Source organism: Dromiciops gliroides, chromosome 4 (genome assembly GCF_019393635.1).
Source record: "Dromiciops gliroides isolate mDroGli1 chromosome 4, mDroGli1.pri, whole genome shotgun sequence".
Classification (NCBI taxonomy): Eukaryota; Metazoa; Chordata; class Mammalia; order Microbiotheria; family Microbiotheriidae; genus Dromiciops; species Dromiciops gliroides.
Genome location: NC_057864.1, coordinates 367031999 through 367058139, shown reverse-complemented (window position 1 = coordinate 367058139; position 26141 = coordinate 367031999). Strand labels below are relative to the sequence as shown.

The 26141-nt window shown below is 37.1% G+C and overlaps 1 protein-coding gene across 8 annotated transcripts in view; it reads right to left on the bottom strand.

The window, feature by feature from the left end:
- The window catches only part of AKAP7 (A-kinase anchoring protein 7), a 169003-nt gene that overhangs the window by 53898 nt on the left and 88964 nt on the right, over nt 1-26141 (bottom strand). For all 8 annotated transcript variants that reach the window (XM_044002905.1, XM_044002907.1, XM_044002908.1 and 5 more), the window contains one exon: nt 7843-7990. In XM_044002905.1, the coding sequence (XP_043858840.1) occupies nt 7843-7990 (148 nt within the window). The remainder of the gene's footprint in view (nt 1-7842; nt 7991-26141) is intronic.

Sequence of the window (26141 nt, the reverse complement as noted above, 5' to 3'; positions counted from 1 at the left end):
GAAATGAGGCCTTTATCAGAAATACTGGCTGTAAAAATTGTTTCCCAGCTTTCTGCAGATTTTGATTCAATGTAGAAAAAACCCTGAGAATTAGTGCTTTCCCAAAATGAAATGAGCTATCTCAAAAAATAGTGTGTTTCTTGCCCCTTTTTGGAAGTCCTGAAGCAAAAAAAGTTAACTGAGGATATTATAGAAGAAATTCTTGTTATTAACATGGGTTCTGTAATGACTATAATATATGTTGGACAATAGAGCTCCTCCTCCTCTTCCTCTTCCCCTCCTTATATTTTCTCTGTCCATATAGGGAATCAGACCCTTCCCTACAGGTCATCTGCCCAAAGGAATACAAGTTTTGACTGTTTCACCTTCACAAGATATCTGGGGGTTTGGGGCCTGGATGTTCACAGGTCCAAGCCTTAACCTCAAATCACTTTTGACTCTCATAGGTTAGCCAACAATAGGCCCCAGCCCAAGCCTTCTGGCCATTGTTTGGCCTCTTAATTGCTCAGAGAGAAGGTAAATAGCAATTGCTTCTGCTTTGGCCAGAAACCCAGAGGGCTTTCCCCTCCCAGATTGACTTCCTTCCTTTCTTCTTCTTTCTTCATTCATTCATTCATGGCGCTAAGAACTAGGGACACAAAGAAAGGCAAAAGGCAGTCCCGGATCCAAAGGAGTCCTCTTCAATACCTATCATCCACACTTCAACCCAGTGGTTTTTCCTCTTCTTAACCTACCGCACACACCTTCACCCTACAGAAGAGGGGAACCTTAACTCCCTTATACTCTAGCGAGAAAATAAAAATCATGCACAGCAAGCTCCTCTTCTCTAGTATTCTGGGACTCAAAATCCCTTGACATCATCCCCATCCTCTTTTTCTTGCTATGGCCTCAGATGAAGAGATGGCCCTTCTCCTTGCCAAGGCCAGCCCCTCCATTTGTGCCCAAGATCTCTTTTTTCCCCTCTCCATTTCCTCCAGCAGACTGACCCCGTAATGATTCCCCTTCTCTCATTTTCAACCACTCCCTATCTACTGACTCCTCTGCTCTCTATAAACAAGCCTTAAAAACTTTCACTTGATCCTACCAACCTTTCAAGCTATTCCTTATACATTCTCTCTCTTTCAGTCAAATTCCCAGAAAAAGCTGTCTATACTCTTTGCCTTTTCTTCTTACTCAATTCTTAACCAATTTCCATCAGGTTTCCAACCTCATTATTCAATTGAAAATACTTTCTCCAAGGCTACAAAATATCTCTTACTTGGTAAATTTGATGCCCTTTTCTCAGTCCTCATCCTTCTGGAACCCCATCGACACCTGATACTGCTGACTACCACCTTTCTCCTGGACATCCTGGATTGTCATGATGCTACTCTCTACTGGTTTTCTTTCTACCTGTATACTACTACCTAAAATTCCTTCTCTGCATCATTATCCAAATCCCAGCCCCTATGTGTAAGTATATCACAGGGACTTTTCCTGAGTCCAATTAATCCATCTCTTCCAGTCAATGAATAAACATTTATTAAGTGGCTGCTGTGCCATTGTGCCAAGTGCCAGGAATACAAAGAAAGGCAAAAAATAGAATACAAAATTTTATTCAGTGATTTCATCAGCTCCTGTGGGTTCAACTATTATCTCTGCATCTGACTCCTAGATCTTTATAACTATACCATGTCTCCTGAGCTTCAGTCCTGCAATACCACCCTTGAACCAGACATTTCCAATGTGATATCCCTTAAGTATCTCAAATTTAAACATCTACAAATGCATTCATTTCCCCCTCAAATTCTCATTTACTCCAAACTTCCCTGTTTCTATTGAAAATATATTTTTAGTCATCTACATCTGCAACCTCAAAGTTATCCTTGGTTCCTTCTCCCTCAACCCTTTATATCTAATCAGTTGCCAAGTATTTTAAATTCTACATCCACAATATCTTTTGTATCTATCTCCTTCTTTCCATTCATGTTGCTACCACTTTTGTTCTGGCCCATATTCTTTCTTCCCTGGACTACTGCAGAGCCTTCTAATTAATGTCCCTGTCTCCAGTCTTCTCCTTTCCCATTCATCCTCCACATGGCTGTCAAAGTGATATTCCTAAGGTAAAGGACTCACCAAGTTACTCTTCTGCCCACAAAACTCCAGAGACTCCTTCTTGCATTTAGGATAAAATACAAATTTCTCTATTTAGCATTTAAAACCCTTCAAATGTGGTTCCAACTTACCTTTCATGGCTAACTGTATATTACTATTTTTCACACATTCAGGCCAGTTAAATAGGCCAACTTGTTCTCCATTCACAACCCTCCATCTCCCATATTGCCTTTGCTACAGATTGTTGTTCCCCCAGGAGTGGGAAGTATTTCCTTTCACTTTCATCTTGCAAAATTTCTATCTTTATGCTAAGACAAAGTGCCACTTTCTATATGAAATCTATCCCCTAATTGCTAGTGCCCTTCCCACCCCAAAATACTTTGTATTTTTTATTTACTTAACTGCATGTATGTTGTTCTCCCATCCCCTATAACTCCCCCGCCCCCAATTTAATCTCCTGGAAAGCTAGGACTGTTTTGTTTTTACCTTTGTATCTCCAACTCCTAGCCCAAGGTCTAGCTATTATATAGTCAATACTTAATAAATGCTTTCTGAGTGAATGAAAGAAATAAGTTCTCCTTCAAAGTAGTATCCCTGGGAGGCTATCAACCTTTATATAAGATCTATCCCAGCCTACAGGAAAATACCCAGGGTAAGAATCCAAGACTAAAGAGGAATCCAACAGAGCTTTCCATTGGCTAAAGAGAAGTGAAGCCAGCAGCAATTTACTCTGACTCAAACCCAAACCCAAGTCAGGAACTTGTAGAATTCAGACCAGCATAAATAGCAACCAGATTTTGCTTGATCAGACAACACTGGAAGAACTGAAAGTCTGTAGGTACCCAGCCGGTCCCTGAGGTCTTGGAATAACACCATACTCTTAATACCTTCAAAAGGCAGCAACAGGAGTAGCCTAGACCTTCCCTCCAGAAGTAGTACAAAGCCCAGCCCTAATATCAAGTCTGACGTCAGGAAGTAATTTGGAAGAATGAAAAAACAAATAAAAGAATGCCACTATAAAAATCCATTATGGTGGCAGGGAAGCTCAAGACACAAACCAAGAAGAAAATGACTCCAAAAAAATTACAAGCAAAGCCTTCAAGCCCGGACAAAAAGTCAACCGGAATTCTTGGAGGAGGACATTAGAAAAAAAATTAGAAATGAGAGTTAGGGAAGACTAATCAAGGACAAACTGCTTACATTCATATATGAGGAGATGATACATTACATGCCTTCAGAATTCTTTCATCGTTATGGGTCATACAAGGAATCCAATTAGACAAAGCCTGGGAGTACTTTTGTTAGGACTATATGATCTTAAGAAAATAATGGAGAAGGGAAGAGGAATACAGTGGAGGTGGCAGGAATGGAAGTTTAGGGAAAATTAACTCAGATAATCAGGGTATGCAAGTAGACACCTATACAAATGAGGACAATGGCTGACACTTCAAAACACTTTCATCTGAAGAAATACATTTCACTCAATAGCAAAATAGAAGGGAAAGGGAAGAAGTAGGTAGGGAGAATTTGAGGAAGAGTAGATTAAGAGAAGGAATAGTTCTAAGCAAAACAAAGGAAACACAAAAAATATTTATAGGTCTTTAAGGTGGTAAAGAATGGGAATGAGGGGTACCTATAAATTGAGGAATGGAGGAACAAGTGTATTGTGATAGGATACTATTGTGCTGATTTCCTGATTTCTTATCAGCATAATGACCAACCACAGTTTAATAGGACTAATGATGAAATATGCTCTCTACTTTATGAAAAGGAGGCAAAAAGACTCTGAAGGCAGAATGAGACAATTTTTTTTGGACATGGTCAATATGGATATTTTTTATTTATTATACAAGTTTGTGATGGGGTTTGTTATTATTTTCTCAATTGGGAGGGAAGGAACATCTTGAGGAAGTGAATGTGTATAGTTTCTTTCAATCATTTTATAGTTCATAGATGGCATTTTAAATTATCCCTATTCATAGCATTTTCCTTTTTTCTGTTTTAGGACTAAATAAATAGGTACAAAATGATTATTTCAGGAGATTTGTCTTCTCAAATAGTAACTAAAAATAAACCTTAGAATAACATTTATTTCTGCCAACACTTTCTTACACATCAAATTCACAGTCAAACATATGATTTTCTGAAGACTAAGAAGAAGATAGCAGAGTATGGTAAGAATAGATAGATAGATAGATAGATAGATAGATAGATAGATAGATAGATAGATAGATAGACAGATAAATAGATAGATATAGATGGCAGGGCAGCTAGGTATCGAAGTGGATAAAGCACCAGCCCTGGATTCGGGAGGACCTGAGTTCAAATCTGGCTTCAGACACTTGATACTTACTAGCTGTGTGACCCTGGGCAAATCACTTAACCCCTCATTGCCCCGCAAAAAAAGAAAGAAAGAAAGACAAGAATATATATATATATATATATATATATATATATATATATAGGTGACTTTTAAGTTGGTCTAGCCATAGAGGATAACCCTAGGATTACAAATGAAGAAATATTTCTAAATGAAATATTTATTTCCAAATAACATCAAGTACTGACTTAAAAACTGTCTTATTCCACTCAGTTCCTTTTCCTGAAGTTATCCTTTCTAAGCCATCACAACTGATGTTTTTGCTCCCACTTTGGCTGCCATGAAACATGATTTTTAAGGACTATTATGCATGAGACATTGTGCTTAGTTCTGTTATACACATGGCTTCTCTGAAGACCTTCATCTGCAAGTAATTAAGCATTCATTTGTAATCACTATTGTTGTCATCAATACAGATAATAGTATGCACCTGATGTTTTCACTTAGTAAGTGACAACAATATCTCTAAATAAGTATAAGACATATATTCCATATACCACCTATGGGACCATGTGTCTTACCAAAAGACACTCATGTACATATCAATACTTCTTACGGTCCTAATGATATCAATGTTTTCTTACTAAACTACTTAAGACAATTAATTTAGTTACTAGATCACTTAGACATCCTAAGCTTGAGAAGGTACATGATGATATAATTTATAAACAACCAGTACAGTATCAAAATATATCAGCTCAACTGTAAGAGAAATGCTCACACCAGAAAACTATATACTTCTTTTTCACCTCCAATAATCATTAGCCAGGTAGCTGTTTTCAATTTTCACCATCTACAGGCCTTTAGGCCAGGCTTGCTCAGGAATGATTCTCATCAGAATAGTATGTTGATTTAGTCTCTTCATCCTTTCTCTGCTGCTGGTGTAAGCTATCTGTTCACTCAGTCTTCTTTCAGCTCCTGTGGATTTCCTAGTTGTGGATGCTTTTCATGGATTTAAGAATTCTTACCCTGCTGTATCTACTGGTATCTGTGTCCAATTAGTATCTTTTTACTTATTTGGATTTTGACTGCATTTCTGCCCTCATCACCATTACCAGCTCCATTTTACAAATTTCATAACTGCTTTGTTCCTGAGCTCCAGTTTAATGCCCTCATCTCAACTGACATGATATCATATATCCATTCCAATGAAGGAGAGCATTTCAGAGCTTGATCCAAAATAACAGTTAATTTCTCCTTACTTAGTGAGAAGACCTGAATATAAATGTCATAAAGGGGGCAGCTAGGTGGTGCAGTGGATAGAGCACCGGCCCTGGATTCAGAAGGACCTTGAGTTCAAATCCGGCCTCAGACACTTGACACTTAATAGCTGTGTGACCCTGGGCAAGTCACTTAACCCAAATTGCCTCACCAAAAAAAAAATGTCATAAGGTCTTAAAAGGCTCAGTGAAAATTTCAATGTATTTCAAATTCTAGGAAAGAAAGGCTGAATATGATTACAACCAATCTAGGCTAGCAAATCAATGAAGTCAGGACGGAGGCCATTTTCTCAATAGAAAGTATAACCTGCCAAAAGCAAAATTTGTCAGTTAATCCATAGATAGATGATAGTTTAAACTGCAGAGAACATTCAAACAACTTCATGAATACTTATTTACTGGTAAACTATTACTTGATTCATGGAGGTGTTATCTGAAGGCCTATAGTGTCATTACCAAGTGTGATTTTTTTTTTTTTGCCTCTAGGATGAACTTATGACGACTAAGATCTTTGCACCCTCCCTTTTGCCAAAACTTAACAAATAGAAAGACATCCAAAAGACACTAGAAATATATGAGAATCCTCCTAAAGATGAAATTCTAAAGGATACATTTAGAGATGGAAGGGAATTTCAAAGCCATCTTATCCAATCCCCCCATTTTACAGTTGAAGACTAAGGCCCTGGAATTTTCCCAAGATCACATAATAAGTGACAGATACTAGATTTTTTTTTTTTTTTTAGTGAGGCAATTGGGGTTAAGTGACTTGCCCAGGGTCACACAGCTAGTGAGTGTTAAGTGTCTGAGGCCGGATTTGAACTCAGGTACTCCTGACTCCAGGGCTGGTGCTCTATCCACTGCGCCACCTAGCTTCCCCCAGATACTAGATTTTTATTGAGGGTCTTTGACTCCAAAGCATTCTTTGTTGTTGTTGTTGTTGAGGCAATTGGGGTTAAGTGTGTAAAGTGTCTGAGGCTGGATCTGAACTCAGGTCCTCCTGAATCCAGGTCCGGTACTCTATCCACTGCGCCACCTAGCTGCCCCCAAAGCATTCTTAATACTGAATGTTTTAGAGTAGAAAATTTAGGTCACTTGTGGAATCTCTGCTATATGATATTCATGCCATGGGGAGAAAGATATGGTGGCTCTCAAGCATATTCACTTCTGCAAATCTGGAAACAGTGTTCTTTCTTGGGTATTTTTCAAATTCTTTAATAAACTTCTGACTTCTAATCCTTTCAGGAAAGTTTTATAGGCTTCCTTAAAGCTGTCTTTTCTGGAGAAGATTTATCTTATTTTGAAAATTTTAGAGTTCTCAGGTAAATGTGAATCTTCTTTGAATCTCTTCATATCACTTTAATGAAAATTAACCAAGCAAGTCTCATTAAGAAAAACAATCCCGCAAAAAAAAAAAAAATAATCAGTATCCTTGGAGTTAAAGACAGGAGTTAAATTTCAGCAGATTGGTTCCTTTTAATGTTGTTCATGCTTTAAGATGTAGAAAATAGCCCCCTTCTAATTAGAGGATCCCTCTCTAATATAAGCATTTTCCACAGAAAATACAAGACTGCTGGGTCTCTTTCTACAAATACCCTTACTTAGACTGATAAATTCTTAGAGCAATTTGTTCAAGGATGTATTTTAGGGGCAGAGAAACAATTTTCAATCTTTACAAGATTTTCATTTTTTTTTCTCACGGTGAAATTCTGATTTGGACAATGCTATTTCTATTAAATACATCAAAAACACGTTCTTCACTGTCTCTTTTCAAAATAAAAACATGGAAATGTATAGTTATGGAAGGTGTTGTTGGTAAAGGCTTCTCTAGGAAAAAGATTTTCATAATGTTCTTTCATTAAGATGAACAAAGTTAATACATATGAATTTTGATTCATAATATTATGCTTATTCTTGGCAATCCTAAATTCTAAACACTAGGATGAAAACCATAGGTCCTAAAATTTTGACCCATAAAAACAAGTAATGTATAAAAACTCTATAAATGTTCATGTTTTGTTGCTAAAATGTTATATGTAAAAGAGCTTGATAAATACATACCTCACAAGCTCTAAATTACTCTAAATTACCACCAATTACTGACCACAAAATTTGAGAAGAAAAAAGAAAAAAAGCCCAAACTGAACTCACCAATCACAATGGAAGACTCACAGTGGTAGTAGCCATTGCTCTGCTTTTTCTTCAGCATGGAACAAAGGTCTATTCGGTACAATGATTCTTCCCCAAATTTGTGGTCTGCAAAGTTTCCATAGAGTTCAGGATCTATTTTTTTTACTCCCTTGAAACAGCAAAATAAAATCACATTATTCAGTCATCATATTATGAACACATATACAAACATATATATGTATAAAACATTTTTTGACATGATGAATATTTTATAACTGCATATCGCTATTTCAAGATGAAAAATGAATATACTGATATATTTATAAACATGCACATATAGGGGGTGTGAATCTTCCCTGCCTAAAAGGTATACAAGGGAAGTGTTTATCACCACTATTGAATCTTGGCCACAGGGCAACATGAAGATTTTCACAAACGTGAAAGTCTTATAAAAACTAACATATATAATCAAGTAGAAATCTGGTGTTGTAAATAAAATATTAGTGACAGAATATTCTATTTTAATGGCCAGACATTTATGTTTGCTTTTTTAAAAAATCTGTACATTGGCATTCTGTAGTAGAGAAAATTTTCTTCTATGAAATATACATTATCTTAAATAATTTAGCTAAGAATATTACCATAAGAAATTTGAAGATAATTTAAATGTCTTTTATTTAAAGGGCAGTTAGGTGGCACAGTGAATAGAGTGCCAGGTCTGGAGTCAGAAAAACTCTTCACGAGTTCTAAACATCTGGCCTCTTACTAGCTTGTATGACCCCACCAGGCAAGTCACTTAGTCCTGTTTGCCTCAGCTTCCTCATCTGTAAAACGAGCTGGAGAAGGAAATGGCAATCCACTCCAATATCTTTGCCAAGAAAAACACAAATGGGGCCATGAAGAGCCAGACACTAGTGAAAAATGACTGAAGAACAAAACTGCATTCAAATATAAGGAGAATCTCTCAAATCCAGTTTTCCTCCAAATCATCTTATCTCCACTTTCATAGATTGTAAATTAAGTTGTTGGCAAGGTCATGCAGGGCATTTTGGGCACTTCTGATATACTGCACAACAAGAAGGAAAATAGCTCTCTATACCACAGCCCACAGTAACAACAGAACTATTTGAGTCTCACAGTTCCAAAACAGTAAGTGTCCAGAAATAAGCTGAATAAAAAGACAGCACTCTGCAGGATGGGTTTACTGATCTCCCTAGGACTCCACATGGGGACATTCCAAGAACACACTTTCTATATACACAGATGTTGCTGAGTTACAAAATGACAAGTTTAACTCTACATGGAAATCAGCTGAATCTGCATGAGACTACTGTCCCCTCTTCAACACGGCATTGTAGCACCCTCCAGGGCTCCAGAGGAGAACAACTTGTTCGTTACTGTTTAATGCCTCTATGCTTTGATTTCGATCCATGTGAGTGAGTTGAAGTTTAAAAAAAACAAAAAAACAACATTTTGGAGCAGCCTCACAGGAAGCTGCTAGCAGGGAAATTAAGATTGGCAAGTGGACACAAAGATTTTCTTGAACTTGCTGGTCTCCAAATGATGAGGATTAAAAGAAAGCCACAGCAGTGGTACGGAGGGCAGAGATGGGATATGTGAGCTTGGCTCAATTTAGGTATGTGTATCTACAGCCCATTAATTGCTCCACTCAGAGGGGCCCTGGCTTTCCTTGCCCCTTACCACACCTCCCCCATTCCATTGTTTATCACTCTATTAATATCAAGAAATTCTAGACCAGTGAGCATAAGGAGAGAAAAATGGGGATCTAGGTTTACTTGCTGTCTTTTATTTTGTTATATAGTTTCCATTTGTTTAAGTTTAAATACTAAAAAGGTCAGAATTAATTTCTTATTATTTCATATTTTTAGTAGTCAAGCTAAATGAATTGAATAGAGAACTGGTCTGGTAGGTGCATAGGACCCAGGCTTAAATTTCACCTCTGACACCTACTGGCAGAGTGACCCTGAGTGAATTACTTATCTTTGCAATACCCCCAAGGAAGGGTATTGAAGGTACTCCCCTAAGACAACTTCACAGAGAAGGCACAGGGCTACATTAGTAGTGGAAGTCCCTCACAGGAAGCTCCCTACCTTAATGAAATAACATGTCCAGTTTAAAACAATCAGTCATAAATATCTTTTCACTAATAAATCCAACAAATAAATCAAATAGATTTGTCTAGCAATTTTCATCATTCATAACAGTACGACCATTCAGTTTGGACGCAACACCTTGGTCTTTGATGTGTTACATAAAGAAATGGAAATATCACTTAAGAATATGAAATTTTAAAGAGCAGATGGACCAAACCAAATACACAGAGAGAAATTCCACACTAAAAGTAATATAATCTTGAGAAGAATGAGGGATGTTTCACAGAAAGGGGAAATCCCCCCCAAATGAAATTATTTGCAAAGTCTTGTTGCTTCTACCTCTACCTTATCTCACGCATCTATCTGTACCCTTCTATTTATATAATCATCACCACCTCAATCTAGGTCCTCATCATCTCTCACTTGGCCTACTGGGCTTTGTTTTCCCTCTACAGCAATAGTATCAAACTCAAATAGAAACAGGGGCCACCAAACTATACAGAAGAATCCTTGTGGGCCCTGTATTGAATTGGAAAACTACATATTAACATCATTTATGTTTAATTACATTTTTTTAAAGTGAGGCAATTGAGGTTAAGTGACTTGCCCAGGGTCACACAGCTAGTAAGTGTTAAGTGTCTGAGGCCAGATTTGAACTCAGGTACTCCTGACTCCAGGGCCGGTGCTCTATCCGCTGTGCCACCTAGCTGCCCCTGTTTTATTACAGTTTTATTTGCTTTGTTAAATATTTCACTTTTTTTTTTTTTTTTTGTGAGGCAACTGGGGTTAAGTGACTTGCAAGGGTCACGCAGCTAGTAAGTGTCAAGTGTCTGAGGCCAGGTTTGAACTTAGGTCCTCCTGACTCCAGGGCCGGTGCTCTATCCACTGTGCCACCTGGTTGCACCCCACCCCCAATTATTTTTTAATCTAGTTCGAGCTGCACTTGGGAATGTTGTGGATCACATGTGGTCAAAGGGCTGCATGTTTGAAACTTCTGCCCTACAGTGTCTTTCTGTGTGACCTTAGTACCTGTGTGTGCAATTATCATCTCTATGCAAATGAAACCTAAATCTATATGTCTAGTCTCTATGTCTTTCCTGAATTTTAGTCCTGCAATACGAATTGCCTATTAGACTTTCTGAACTTGATGTCCCATAGACATCTCAAACTCAATGGGTCAAAAACAGAACTTGTTATTCTTCCCCCCAAACTAAGCTATCTTTGGAACCACCACTTTTTTTCCAAGAGAATCACTATCCTTTCAATCACCCAGGTTTGCAACTTCAGTCATCATTAACTCTTCATTCTCATTTGTCTGAGATATCTAACCAATTACCAAGTCTTGTTGATTTTACTTACACATCTCTTATACATCCCTTTCTCTCTGCTCACACAGCTACCTTGTACTTAGATTAGTGCTCATTCTCTCTCAAATCTCTCCATTTTCTAATTCATCCTTTGTAGCTAGAAAGCTATAAAATTGATATTCCCAAAGGACAGATCTCATTACATCACCCTTATACTCAATAAACTCCAGTGGCTCCCCATTACCTCTAGCACCAAACATAAACTCTTCTGTTAGACATTTCATAAGAGAGCTTAAACTTGCCTTTCTTGATGTCTCGTGGATCCCTATAGCCTACTAAAAAACTCCTTAAAAGGTAGGAATACAGAACCATTTAATGCTACTTTTTAGAAAACCATGTATTTTTGAAGGCAGAACATTACATTTAAATGCTAGACATCAGGAAATACTCAAGGCAAGAAGATTTAGGTTTGAATTCCACCTTAAACACTGTGTTGTTACCTTGGGAAAGTCAATTAAACTTTTCTAAGCCTCAGTTTTCTCATCTGTTAAATAAGGCTATTTGAACCCATCTCTCAGAGTTGTGAGGATGAGACTGGATAATGATGACTTGTAAAAACATCAATTCTGTACAAAGTATTTTGTAAACCTTAAAACACCATATAAATACCATCTTTATCTTCATCAGTTTTGTGAAGAGTTAAGTCATCAGTTAGGATGAAGTATCGATACCTCTGGGAGACACAAAGAGCCAACATGTTTTCAGCCATTGCCTAAGATCAACAAATGGCAGGTCCCTTTTCTTTTTCTCATGATAACACTCAAAAGATGACTAAAATGTAGAGTTGAAACAATAAAGATTTTAAAGCTAGAAATAAATATTTTAAGAGACACCTATATAAAAGTTAAAATCAGGGGAACAAATAAAATTGAGGGAGGAAGCATAGAGACAAAAAGGAGAAGGAACTAAGAACTTTATGGGAAAGCCTATATTTCTGAGTCAGAATAAAGAAGAGACACTAAAGGAGACTGAAGGGAAGTAAGAGGAAATCAGGAACGTATAACATTCAAATAAGATTTTCAATAAGGAAGGAGTGATCAACAGTCAAATGTAGCAGATAGTAAGGAAGGTAAGAATGGAGAGAAAGACATTGAGATAAGTGATTAGAGAGCCATACTTTAAGAAGGAAGTTTCTGGTGAGTGCTAGGGATAAAGATTTGATTATAAATATTTAAGAAGTGAGTGGGTAATGAATTGGAGGCATTAAGTGGAAAACTATTCTTTCCATATTTTTTTTGAGCTTTGGATATGTCACAATGTCCAAAAAGATGTCAATATAAGGTCTTTCCCTCAACTCCAAATTCTCCATTTTAAAATAAATCAGGAAAAGTAAAGAATAGGATAGCCTCATTAAAACTACTAATTAAACCAATTTTTGTGAAAAGAAGGTACCAAATATTTCCAATATAACTCACATAAAATGGTATGATTACTGAAACCATAATTTACAGACAAGGTTGCATGGTTCAAGGAGAAATAAGGCTTCTGGAGATGCAGAGAGCATATCCGCATAAAAGAAAGCATTTGTAATAATTATCTCAGATCGAGACAGTATTTTCATTGTCTGAAGTATAGTACATATATAATACTGATATCACAAAATAATAATATGAGCATATCATTGAATTTCATTAGCATGGTCTTTGTTTTCAGGTAATGTTCATATTTAGAGATACGTTTCTTTCACAGACAATTGTGCCCAAATATAAGGTGTCCCCAAAGTCTGAAGGCAGGTTTAAGTCTTAGTGGCTTAAACATGCACTCAGACTTTGGGAACCTTCTGTGTAAGTTTCACTATTCAACTTCAGTTGGCAGATTAAGTCTGGGGGGAAAAAAGCACACAAAAATAGAATGTCATTTGGCAGTTTAAAAAATATTCCATTTTTAATGTAGTTCCTGAAACTTGACAAATTTTCCCCAAACATATAGTCCCTCAAAATCCAATTTTAGAGCTAAATAGACTAGAGAGTGAACCTCTTACAATGCTGGTGAAGTTCTGTTTGTTTGGGGGTGACTTCTGCATTAAACCTAACAAAGATCACTTATTCCAATGGGGAGGAGGGATTAACACTTGATTGAATTTTATAATTTTGCTCCAGGTGACTGAAACATATCAATTATATATAACCTAGCTGAAATGAAATGAAATTAGACAGTGAATCAGAAAATCAATAAACTTTATTTAAGTAGCAAGAAACACCGAATGAAATAGATTATAAAATATTGCTTCTATAAATCATTACATTTGACTGAAGATTTAATCTTCCTAATTGATTTCTGTCATAGAGGAGGGAGAAGCATCAATCATGTCAATAGCTGCCTGAAGCTCTCTGACATTCTCTAAAAAAACTAAGAACTGAAAGAATCCATCGTTCTTTAGAGTAACTTGACCATCAAACTGATGATGATGGTAATGATGATGATCCAGATCAATCCAGAGCTATGATTTCATTGGCATAGGAAACTCCTTCTAGTGTATATAAGTGAGTTGTGTAGGGGACTGAGTGGTTCATTGACTTATCTGGAATAGCAGAGTCATATATGTCAGAGGCAGGACCTGAATACAGGTCTTCTCTGATTCTAAGGGCAACTTTCTATCCATTATATCATGCTGCCAATAATGTTGATGATGGCACCATTTTACATTTATGAAACATAATGCAATCATAGCTTATAAAACACTGTTTATATAAATTGTTTGATTTGCCCCTCACAACAACACTGAAAAGTATATAGTGTAACTGTTTTATAGTTGATTATCAAAACACTTAACTGACTTAAGGTGACAGCTATTGCAGAGTCAGAAATTAATTAAATACAAGTCTTTTTTTTTTGTTGTTGTTGTTGTTGCTTTTTGCAGGGCAATGAGGGGTTAAGTGACTTGCCCAGGGTCACGCAGCTAGTATGTGTCAAGTGTCTGAGGCCAGATTTGAACTCAGGTCCTTATGAATTCAGGGCCGGTGCTTTATCCACTGCGCCACCTAGCTGCCCCTAATACAAGTCTTAAGACTACTAGTTAACTGCTAGTTACAGAGTACTGTGCTGCCTGTCTATACACAAATCATGACATGGATTAATCTGGTATGAGAAAGAAAATTATTTCATAGGATCATAAATTTAGAGGGATATAGAGAGTTGTCTAGCTCGACTTCCTCATTTTACATATGAGAAGTCCCAGAGAAATTAAGTGAAAAGTTGCAGAACTGGGATTCAAACTCAGGTACTGTGAATCTAAATCCAGCATACTTTCCATTATATTATTCCAGAAACCCTAAAAATAGTACTTTTACATTGTTAAATTTTACATAGATATTTGTGTGTACTTATGTACAAGTTTATAAGTATACATAATGTGTGTAAACATATACACAGAATATATTGTACATATATGCACATGTGTATATATGTTTATAAATATATGTATATGCATACGGTATATGTATAGGTGTATGTATATACATACACACATATACATATATATTATAGGTGGGTCCATGAAGTTATAAAATAGCATCAATGTTCTGCCAACCCCATTTCTAGTGCTGGCTATAAATGATATCACATAATCTAGACACTTTGCATGTGTATAAACCTGAACATAAAATTCACTGAAACGAAGACTGAAGGATATAAAGAAGGTTTTTTTTTCTCTTTTGTACCTATGATTATTCTGCCATTGACATCTGTACTATTGAGTCTAGACCTAGTCTAGTGACTTCCCCAATCACCTAGCAACCATGAGAACTGAGAGGCTCCCAACCATTGTGGAGATATGATGGAGATAATACTAGACTAGGAATTGGGTAACCAGAGTCCCCATCTTGGCTATGCCATTAGCCACTTTACATCACTTCATCTGTAAAATGAAAGGAAAGAGACAGGGCTAGATAATCTTAAAGTTTCTTTCTAACACTAACATAAGATGTTAGTGTTCTCTAATGAGTTCTCTAATATAAGGTTCTAGCATTTTGGGATTCTTGTGCCAGTAAAGTAGAACTTCTGGAAGGAGAGCTTTGCATTTCAGCAAAACCCAGCAATATGGCCTTGCTCTCACTGATAATAACTCTCTGATCTCAGGTCAAAGATTATAATGACCCAGTAAGATAGGTCCTGAATATTTCATGTAGCCATGTATCTATCTAGCTGTCTCAGTTCATTAAGGCTACTCAATATATTGACACTGAGTGCTGATTATAATTTCAGTATGACCATCCAATGGGATCAAATAACCTGCAGGAGCATCACTATTGTGGTTTTTTAATTTCTTTTTTTTAAAATGCAACCTTTACAGAGTCTGGATCTTCAGGTTAATTCATCATTTGTGATCTCCAGAAGACTCCTTTAGTTGATTCTCCAATGGATTTATCTGAGTTCAATGGTTTGAGGAGGGGGATCTTCAAGTAATTTTTTGCTAGTAGAGATAGCAGCTGACCAGTGGCCAATGATGAGGCTCAGTTCCCCAGAAACTTGTCTGATGCAGTAATCTGAAGTTCCACTTTTATTTAAAATAAACAGCAGTAGAACGGTGGTCCCAGGAAACCACGAAAAAGATCGAGAATGCCATGGAGGAGGTTCTTTCATTAGATCAGTTTTAAATCATGTTCACTGATAAGTACAACTTCTTTAATAAAAGTGTAAACAAGACCAGGATTCGTATCCTTCCTCTGACACCCCTTGTGTCACCATGGACATATCATTTAAACTCTCTGAGCCTCATCTGTAAAATGAGGGGTGGGCCTACATGGTCTCTTAAGTCCCTTCCAACTATAAATCTGTGTTCCTATATGAATCTTGGTATTTTGGAGTCAGCAACTCCAGGGCCTTTGCTTTAGCTTTCCATTATTTTTATCCCTCTGTTGTGCAAGTAACTATATAAAGGATTTTTAATTTCCTGTGAAAATTTGTTGAAGTCAAAGCTGTTACATTATGTACACAAGAGAGAACACCATCCAAATCAGCTCAGCGATACTCATTTTGATTTCATAATTTCAGACAGCTGCTGCTAAAAGACATTTTGAGCCTTAAATATATTCATCAAAATTTAAAACAAAAACACATTTATTTCTACTGGATTTTTTGTAAGACAAAGAATCACATGAGTGAAGATATAGAAAAAAAACCTTTAATTTTGTAAAATATTTTTAAACCCCATAAATTTGTTTATGATCAATAGTGACTGAGTCTAAGTGAATTATACACATGCAAATATTCAATTAAACATTATTTACAATAAAATATCTGCATCATGGCTTATCTGAAGAAAGTCTTGCTTTCTATTTTTTTGTTGACATTAACACTTATTTTTCTTCACCAGCTTTTTGTTATCATTAGTCTTCTGCATGAAGCTTGTGATGTATCAGCAATAAATTGGCATGGAAATGCTTAATTATCTCATGTCCCTATAGGCAGGGGTGAAGGGAGGTGGTAGGGAGGGAGACATGATGACAAAAAGAAGAGAGGAGAGGAGGGAAAAGGGTAAGGAGGGAGAGGGATTAAAGGAGGGAAAGAGGATAGAGAGATCACGAAAGAATAATAGCTCACATTTAGAGTGTTCTATTCTAATCCAAAGCATTTTACATACTTTATTTAATTTGCTCCTTAGAACAATCCTGTAGTACAGGTGCTATCATTATCCCCATTTATAGATGAGTAAACTGAGGGTGGGAGACATCAAGTGAACTATACAAAATCACACAGATACCACAAATCAGGATTCATCTAATTCGTGATCATTTTTCAGCAGCTAGCTCTTCAAAACCTCATTTCTCCTCAAAGTCCCCAAATTCATCAATACCTACTTTGCTCTCAATGAATAACCATGCTTGCAAATTTGAGACTATCCAAAATGAACTCTCTTCTCTTCTTTCTTAAGTCACCTTCTTTTCCTTCTCTCTAGTCTCAGAAGAGATAACATCATGCTTGCCAAAGCTAATTTCCTCTGTCACAATCATTGCCACTGCCTCTGGAACCCTTTAGCCATCTTTTTGTCTCTCATCTTCAATTTTCCTTTCTTTTGGCTTGTCCCTCTCTGCCTACTTGAAATTAAATATAATTTTCCCCACATGTTCTTACCCCTTTAAATTATTATCCTATTTTCCCTCTATGCCACTGCCAATTTTTTTCATTAAGTATTTTATTATTTTCCAGTTACATATAAGGATAGTTTTCAAGATTTGTTTTCATAGGATTTTTAGTTCCAAATTTTTTTCCCACTCTCCCTTCCCTCCCTCCTCTCCAAGATGGAAAGCAGCCTGATATAGGTTATATATGTACAATCACATTAAACATATTTCTACATTAGTCATCTTGTGAAAGAAGAATCAGAGCACAAGGGAAAAACCTCAAAAACGAAGGGGAAAAACAGTCCAAAGGTGGAAACAGTATGGTTCAATCTGCATTCATAATCCATAGTTCTTTTTTCTGGATGTTGAGAACATTTTCTATCATGAGTTCTTTGAAACTGTTTTGGATCATTGCACTTACTGAGAAGAGCCAAGTCTATCACCACTGTTCATCACACAATGTTGCTCTTACTGTGTACAATGTTCTGCTGGTTCTGCTGCTCTCAGTCAGCATCAGTTCATTTAAGTCCTTCCAGGTTTCTCTGAACTCCTCCTGCTCATTGTTTCTTACAGCACAATAGTATTCCATTACATTCATATACCACAACTTGTTTAGCCATTCCCCAACTGATGGGCATTCCCTCGATTTCCAATTCTTTGCCACCACAAAGAGAGCTGCTATAAATATTTTTGTACATCTGGGCCCTTTTCTCTTTTCTATGGTCTCTTTGGGATATAGACCTAGCAGTGGTGCCACTGGGTCAAAGGGTATGTACAGTCCCACAGCCCTTTGGGTATAGTTCCAAATTGCTCTCCAGAATGGTTGGATCAGTTTACAGCTCCACCAACAATGCATTAGTGGTCCAATTTTTCCACAGCTTCTCCAATATTTATTATTTTCCTTTTTTGTCATATTAGCCAATATGATAGGTGTCAAGTTGTACCTCAGAGTTGTTTTAATTTCTCTTATCAATAGTGATTTAGAGCATTTTTTCATATGGAAATAGCTTTGATTTCTTCATCAGAAAGCTGCCTGTTCATATCCTTTGACCATTTCTCAATTGGGGAATGACTTGGATTCTTATAAATTTGATTTAGTTCCCCATATATTTTAGAAATGGGACCTTTATCAGAAATACTGGATGTAAAAATTATTTCCCAGTTTTCTGCCTCCCTTCTAATTTTGGCTGTGTTGCTTCTGTTTGCACAAAACCTTCTTAATTTAATGGAATCAAAGTCTTCCATCTTGCATTTCATAAAATTCTCTATCTCTTGTTTGGACATAAATTGCTTTCCTCTCCATAGATCTGAGAGGTAAACTATTCCTTCCTCTCCTAATTTACCTATGGTATCACACTTTATGTCTAAATCTTGAACCCATTTTGACCTCATTTTTGTATAAAGTCTAAGATGTTGGTCTATGCCTAGTTTCTGCCATACTACCTTCCAGTTTTTCCCTGCAGTTTTTGTCAAATACTGAGTTCCTTTCCCAGAAGCTGAAGTCTTTGGGTTTATCAAACAGTAGATTACTAAAGTCATTTACTACTCTGGCTCCTGTGCCTAACCTATTGCATTGATTCACCACTCTATTTCTTAGCCAGTACCAAATAGTTTTGATGACTGCCACTTCATAGTAGAGCTTCAAATTTGGTATGGCTAGCCCACCTTCCTGTGCATTTTTTTTCATTAGTTCCCTTGATATTCTTGACTTTTTGTTTTTCCAGATGAATTTTGTTATTATTTTTTCTAACTCTATAAAATAATTTTTAGGTAATCTGATTGGTATGGCACTGAATAAATTTAATTAATTAATTAATTAATTAATTAATTAAGGTAGAATTGTCATTTTTATTATATTAGCTTGGCCTATCCATGAGCAATTGATATTTTTCCAATTACATAGATCTGATTTTATTTGTGTGAAGTGTTTTGTAATTCTGTTCATAGAGTTCTTGGGTTTGTATTTTATATTATCTACTGTTACTTTAAATGGAATTTCTCTTTCTATCTCTTGCTGCTGAGCTTTTTTGGTCATGTACAGAAAGGCTAATGATTTATGTGGATTTATTTTATATCCTGCAACTTTGCTATGAGTTGTTTCAAGCAGTTTTTTAGTTAATTCTTTAGGATTCTCTAATGTAAGGAATTGGTTGTGATTTGGGGTTTCTGTGACCCCATCTTTGGTTGGGATTGAAGGCCCCAGCATGTGCCCATGCATGCTGGCCCATGCCAGATGCCCTGCGTGCCTGCATGGGCCTGGCCAAATTATAATGACAGGAAGCCCAGTGAGGGCAGTCAGGTAATCTTAGGCATCCAGAAGCTGGGGGGGGGGAGGCCTGGCATTTGTAGAGCCTCTTGTTAGTTATGTCAATCAGGGCTGCCAGCCAATTAGCTTGGGGCTGTTTGTGTGTGGTCAGCTCTTTTTCTTGTGAGAGAGGGGGCTTCTGGGAGAGAGAAGGGAGGAGAGCAGTAGAGGGAGCAAGACGCTGGAATGCTATGCAGAGGGTTTTCTTTGAAAAATGCTTATTTCCAGGTAGTGGTGAGTTGCAGATTGTGGTTTTTTTTCCTTCCCCTATTCCCTTTTTCTTTGTCCCTAGTTTGATTAACCTCACGTGTTTTAAATTTGTTCCCATTAATAAACCCTGTTTTGTTTTTTAAAGAGGCTGTTAATCTCCCTTCTTACCCCAATATTACGGTGAGCCACCCAATTAACACTTCCCATATTAAATTTGGCCCTTACACAAAGTATACCATAATATCATCTGCAAAGAGTGAAAGTTTTGTTTCCTCCTTGCCTATTCTAATTCCTTTAATGCCTTTTCCTTCTTTTATTGCTATAGCTAACATTTCTAGTACAATATTAAATAATAGAGGTTATAATAGATATCCTTGTTTCACCCCAGATCTTACTGGGAATGCCTCTAACTTATCCCTGTTACATATAATGTTTGCTGATGGTTTTAGGTAGATACTGCTTAGTATTGTAAGGAAAGCTCCACCTATTTCTATGCTCTCTGGTGTTTTTAGAAGGAATGAGTATTGTATTTTGTCAAACGCTTTCTCTGCATCTACTGAGATAATCATATGATTTTGGTTAGTTTTGTGACTGATGTGGTTGATTATGTTGATAGTTTTTCTAATGTTGAACCAGCCTTGCATTCCTGGTATAAATCCCTCCTGGTCATATTGTATTATCCTGGTGATCACTTCCTGTAATCTCCTTGCTAATATTTTAAGATTTTTGCATCAATATTCATTAGGGAAATTGCTCTGTAATTTTCTTTCTGTTTTGGCTCTGCCTGGTTTAGGTATCAATACCATATTTAAGTCATAAAATGAATTTGGTAGAATTCCTTCTTCACCTATTTTCCCAAATAGTTTGTATGTCATTGGAATTAATTGTTCTTTAAATGTCTGGGAGAATTCACTTGTAAACTCATCTGGCCCTGGAGATTTTTTCTTAGGAAGTTCATTGATGGCTTGTTCAATTTCTTTTTCTAAAATGGGACTATTTAATGATTCTATTTCCTCTTCAGTTAACCTGGGCAATTTGTATTTTTGTAAATATTTATCCCTTTCATTTATATAGTCAAATTTATTGGCATACAGTTGGGCAAAACAGTTCCTAATTATTGCTTTAATTTCCACTTCATTGGTGTGTAGGATAGGTGGACTTGAGTCAGTTCAGATTCTGAGAATGGGGTCTGGAAAGTATCCAGCCCCGAGTCCCTGTTTTAATCAGATTATTCTGTTCATGTTTTATTCCATTGCTAACAACAGAAATTATGTTTGCTTTACTGAATTTAATGTACCCTGGTACCAACCCTCCCTGCCTACATTCTGAGCCCCCAGTCCTTGTTATTGCTAGCTATGTTGTTGCTACAACATACCCCTCAACCCCACCCCACCCACCTTGTTCTATGACCAGGCAGGAAAAATGTCTCCTGCTAGCACAGACCCCACCCTGATACTACCTCCCCCTTTTTACATTCCTAAACCATAGCTCCTGATACCAGTTCCTGGTACCATGACTCCCTTCTTCCCCCTTGCCCCTCCTTGCATGGGTGGAGTAGTTTCACCCTTTCCCCCTCACTTGCTTTGACCTCCCCCCCCTTCCCCCTCACTCTTGGAACATGTATCCATACTCTGATCACGCGCTGAACACGCATGCTGAGTGAGACAGGATTGGACGTTAGATTGTGAGCTCACCCTGTGCATAAGGGGACCCCCCTCAAAACTTCCACAAAAACCCAACTCATGAGCCCATTAGGGCACTCCTCATCTTTCACATGGGGTCACCTGTTCTCATGGGAATGAAATAAATCAGCCTCTGCTTGACTTGGTGGTCTCCTCAAATTATTTGGGTAAACTGAGGCAATTTTGTCCCAAACAATTGGTGGTGAATTCACCCTTTTCATTTTTGAAATTAGTAATTTGGTTTTCTTCTTTCTTTTTTTTAAATAAAATTAACCAAAGGTTTATCTATATTATTGATTTTTTAATAAAACCAGTTCTTAGTTTTATTGATTAATTCTGTAGTTTTCTTGCTTTCAATTTTATTAATTTCTCCTTTGATTCTCAGGATTTCTAATCTAGTATTTAATTGGGGATTTTTAATTTGTTCTTTTTTTAGCTTTTTAAGTTGTATGCCCAATTCATTGATATCCTCTTTATCTTTTTTATTCATGTAAGCATTCAGAGATATAAAATTTCCCCTAAGCACTGCTTTGGATGCATCCCATAGGTTTTGGCATGTTGTCTCATTATTGTCATTCTCTTGGATGAAGTTATTGTTTCTATGATTTGTTGTTTGACCTACTCATTCTTTAAAATGAGATTATTTAGTTTCCATTTAATTTTCAGTCTACCTTTCCATGGCTCTTTTTTTTTATGTATAAGTTATTTTATTTTTTCCGTTACATGTAAAGATAGTTCTCAACTCCTGTTTATACATGCTTTACAATTTCAGATTTTTCTCCCTTCCTCCCCTCCCTCCCCCCTCCCCTAGACAGCAGGCAATCTGATATAGGTTATATCTATATATCTCTATACACATACATATATATATATATACACACATATATATACACGTAATAACATCAATCCTATTTCTGCATTAATCCTGTTACAAGAGAAAAAATCAGAGCAGTGATGCAAAACCTCAAAATAGAAAAAAAAACAACAGCACCCAAAACAAAAGAAATAATATGGTTCAATCAGCATCTATACTCCACAGTTCTCTCTTTTTCCTTTTTGGATTTGGAGATCCTCCTCTATCATGAGTTCCCTGGAACTCCTCTGTACCATTGCATTGGTGAGAAGAATATAGTCCATCACAGTAGGTCAACACTCAATGTTGATGATACTGTGTACAATGTTCTTCTGGTTCTGCTCATCTCACTCATCATCAGCTCACGCAAGACCCTCCAGGTTTCTCTGAACTCCTCCTGCTCATCATTTCTTACAGCACAACAGTATTCCATTGTATTCATATACCACAACTTGTCCAGCCATTCCCCAATTGATGGGCACCCCCTCAACTTCCAATTCCTTGCTACCACGTAAAGAGCAGCTATAAATATTTTTGTACATGTGGGTTCCATGGCTCTTTCTTACAAGTCATTTTTATTGCATCATGATCTGAGAAGGATGCATTTACTATTTCTGCCTTTCTACATTTGACTATCAAGTTTTTGTGCCCTAATACATGGTCAATTTTTTAATATGTGCCATGTACCTCTGAGGAAAAGATATATTCCTTTATACCCCCATTCAATCTTCTCCAAATATCTATCATATCTAACTTTTCTAACATTCTATTTACCTCTTTAACTTCTTTCTTATTTATTTTGTGGCTAGATTTATCTAATTCTGAGAGGGGAAGATTCAGATCCCCATTAGTATAGTTTTGCTATCTATTTCCTCTTGTTAACTCACTTAACTTCTCCCCCAAGAATTTGGATGCTATACCACTTGGTGCATACGTGTTTAGTATTGATATTACTTCTTTATCTATCATACCTTTTAGCAAGATGTAGTTTCCTTCTTTATCTATTTCAATTAGATCTATTTTTGCCTTTGCCTTTTCTGAGGTAAGGATTGCTACCCCTGCTATTTTTACTTCAGCTGAAGCATAATATATTCTGCTCCAACCTTTTACCTTTACTCTGTGTGTATCTCTGCTTCAAATGTGTTTCTTGTAAACAACATATTGTAGGATTCTGATTTTTAATCTACTCTGATATTCACTTCCGTTTTATGGGAGAGTTCATCCCATTCACATTCACAGTTAAGATTATTAACTGTTTACTTCCCTCCATCCTCTTTTTCCCTTTGTCCTTTTTTGCCTTCTTTCACCCTATTCCTCCTGACTGGTGTTTTGCATCTGACCAACTTCTTCCCTCAATCTGCCCTTCCTTTTCCTGCTCCCCTTTCCCCCCATTTCTTCCCTCCCTTCTATCAATACCACCATTTTCCCCTTCCCCTTTTGTTCCCTTAAAGAGTAAGCTAAGTTTCTTTATACAAATGGGAGTGTATTTTATTTCCTCCCGGAACCAAATCTGATGAGTAAAGTTGAAAGATGCTCACCCCTCCCTTCTTTCCCTCTATTGTAATGGGTTCTTTTTGTGCCTTTTCATATGATGTAATTAACCCCATTCCACCTCCTCCTAGTCTCCTTTTATTCTGCCCCTTAAGTTTCTTTATATCATCACATCATAGTCAATTTAATAACAATACCTTAATAGAGATACAGATCCCCAAAGTTAAAAGAATTATCCTCCCTCATAGGGATGTAAGCAGCAGTTTAACCTCATTGAACAACCGTTTACCTCTTTATACTTCTCTTGCATCTTGTATTTGGAGATCAGATTTTCTGTTCTGTTCTGGTCTTTTTCTCAGGAAAGCTTGGAAGTCCCCTATTTCATTGAACATCTATCTTTTCCCCTGAAAGAGAATGCTCATGTTTTTTGTGTAGTTGATTATTGGTTGTAATCCAACTTCCTTTGCCTTCTGGAATATCACATTCCAAACCCTGTGATCCTTTAATGTTGAAGCTGCCAGGTCTTGTGCAATCCTGACCATGGCTCCATGATATTTGAATTGCTTATTTCTGGCTGCTTGGAGTATTTTCTCCTTCACCTGACAATTCTGGAGTCTGGCTACAATATTCCTTGAAGCTTTCCCTTTGGGGTCTCTTTCAGGAGGTGATTGGTAGATTCTTTCAATGATGATTTTATCCTCTTGCTTCTTTAATTTCAGGGCAGTTCTCCGTGATAATTTCCTGGAATATGGGGTCTGGACTCTTTTGTTGTTCATGGCTCTCAGGTAGTCCAATAATTCTCAAATTGTCTCTCTTGGATCTATTTTACCTTCTGCTTCTAGAACATCAGGGCAATTTTCCCAGACAATTTCTTGGAAGATGATGTCTAAACTCTTATTTTGTTCATGATTTTCAGGTAGTCCAATGATTTTCAAATTATCTCTCCTGGATCTATTTTCCAGGTTAGCTGTTTTTCCAAGGAGATATTTCATATTGCCTTCTAATTTTTTATTCAACTGGATTTGCTTTATTGTGTCTTTGTTTCTCATAAAGTCACTAGTTTCCATTTGTTCAGTCCCAATTCTTAGGCAATTATTTTCTTCAGAGAGCTTTTGTATCTCCTTTCCCTTTTGGCTTTTCAAGCTATTGACTTTTTTTCTCATTACTCTCCTGCATTGCTCTCATTTCTCTTCCCATTCTTTCCTCCATCTCTCTAAATCTTCCTTCTATTTCTCCTACTTTCTCTTCAAAGTCCTTTTTGAGTACTTCCATGGCCTGAGACCAATTCATATTTTTCTTGGAAGCTTTGAATGTTGGAGCTTTGACTTTGTTATTATCTTCTTCTGAGGGTGTATTCTGGTCTACCCTCCCCCAAAGAAGCCGTCTATTGTCTGCTGTTTTCTTTGCCTACTCATCTCAACCTGGAAGCAGATGTCTGATTGAAATCTGGTTTTCTATGGTCAGAAGCTTGGCGTGCCTATGCCCCTCCCTCACTGGGCCACCACCACTTAATACGGCCCACTGGTTCAGAACCAGGAAGCTTCACCCCAACTCCAGCAGAGACTGCAGCCACTTCACCCCAGCCAACCACCAAACCCCCTCACCAGTCTGCGAGCTGAGCCTCGGAAGAAGCTGCTGGCACCAAAGACTCTGAAGCACTGGAGGTGTGGTCTGTTCCTGGCTGGATCTGGACCAAGAGCTGAGCTTCTCTCTCAGCCCAATCAGCATGTGATCCCAATTGCCATCTTTGGCTGGAAAATAGTCTCATTCTGTTCTTATGTGCATTTGGCTGCTCTGGGTTTTTTTTTTTTTTAATGGCATTATTTTGGAGTGAGTGGATGGGTTTATTGGGAGCTTGCAGGAGTCACAGGCTTTCCTCCACCATCTTGGTTCCACCCCCTTTTTCATCCTTTCAACAAACTTAGAGGTAAGGTAACACTCCCCAGACACCTCTCCATTCTGATTCTAGTTCTTTTCAGTTTTCTCCCTTCTAATTATTCATTTAGGATTACAATCTTTTTTTTTTTTTTGCTTATGACTATTCTCCCTTTAATACTACCCTCCCTCTTAACCTCCTTCCCCATGTATTTTTTACATATAACTGGCAGATATGTTCAATTCTCCTTCATTAGTTTCAGGTTAAGTTTGAGGTTCATCTTATGCCCACTCCCTCTACCCTCTTGCTCCATGTATGTATATTCTTCTCATTCACCCAATCGTGAAACATAACAATTTA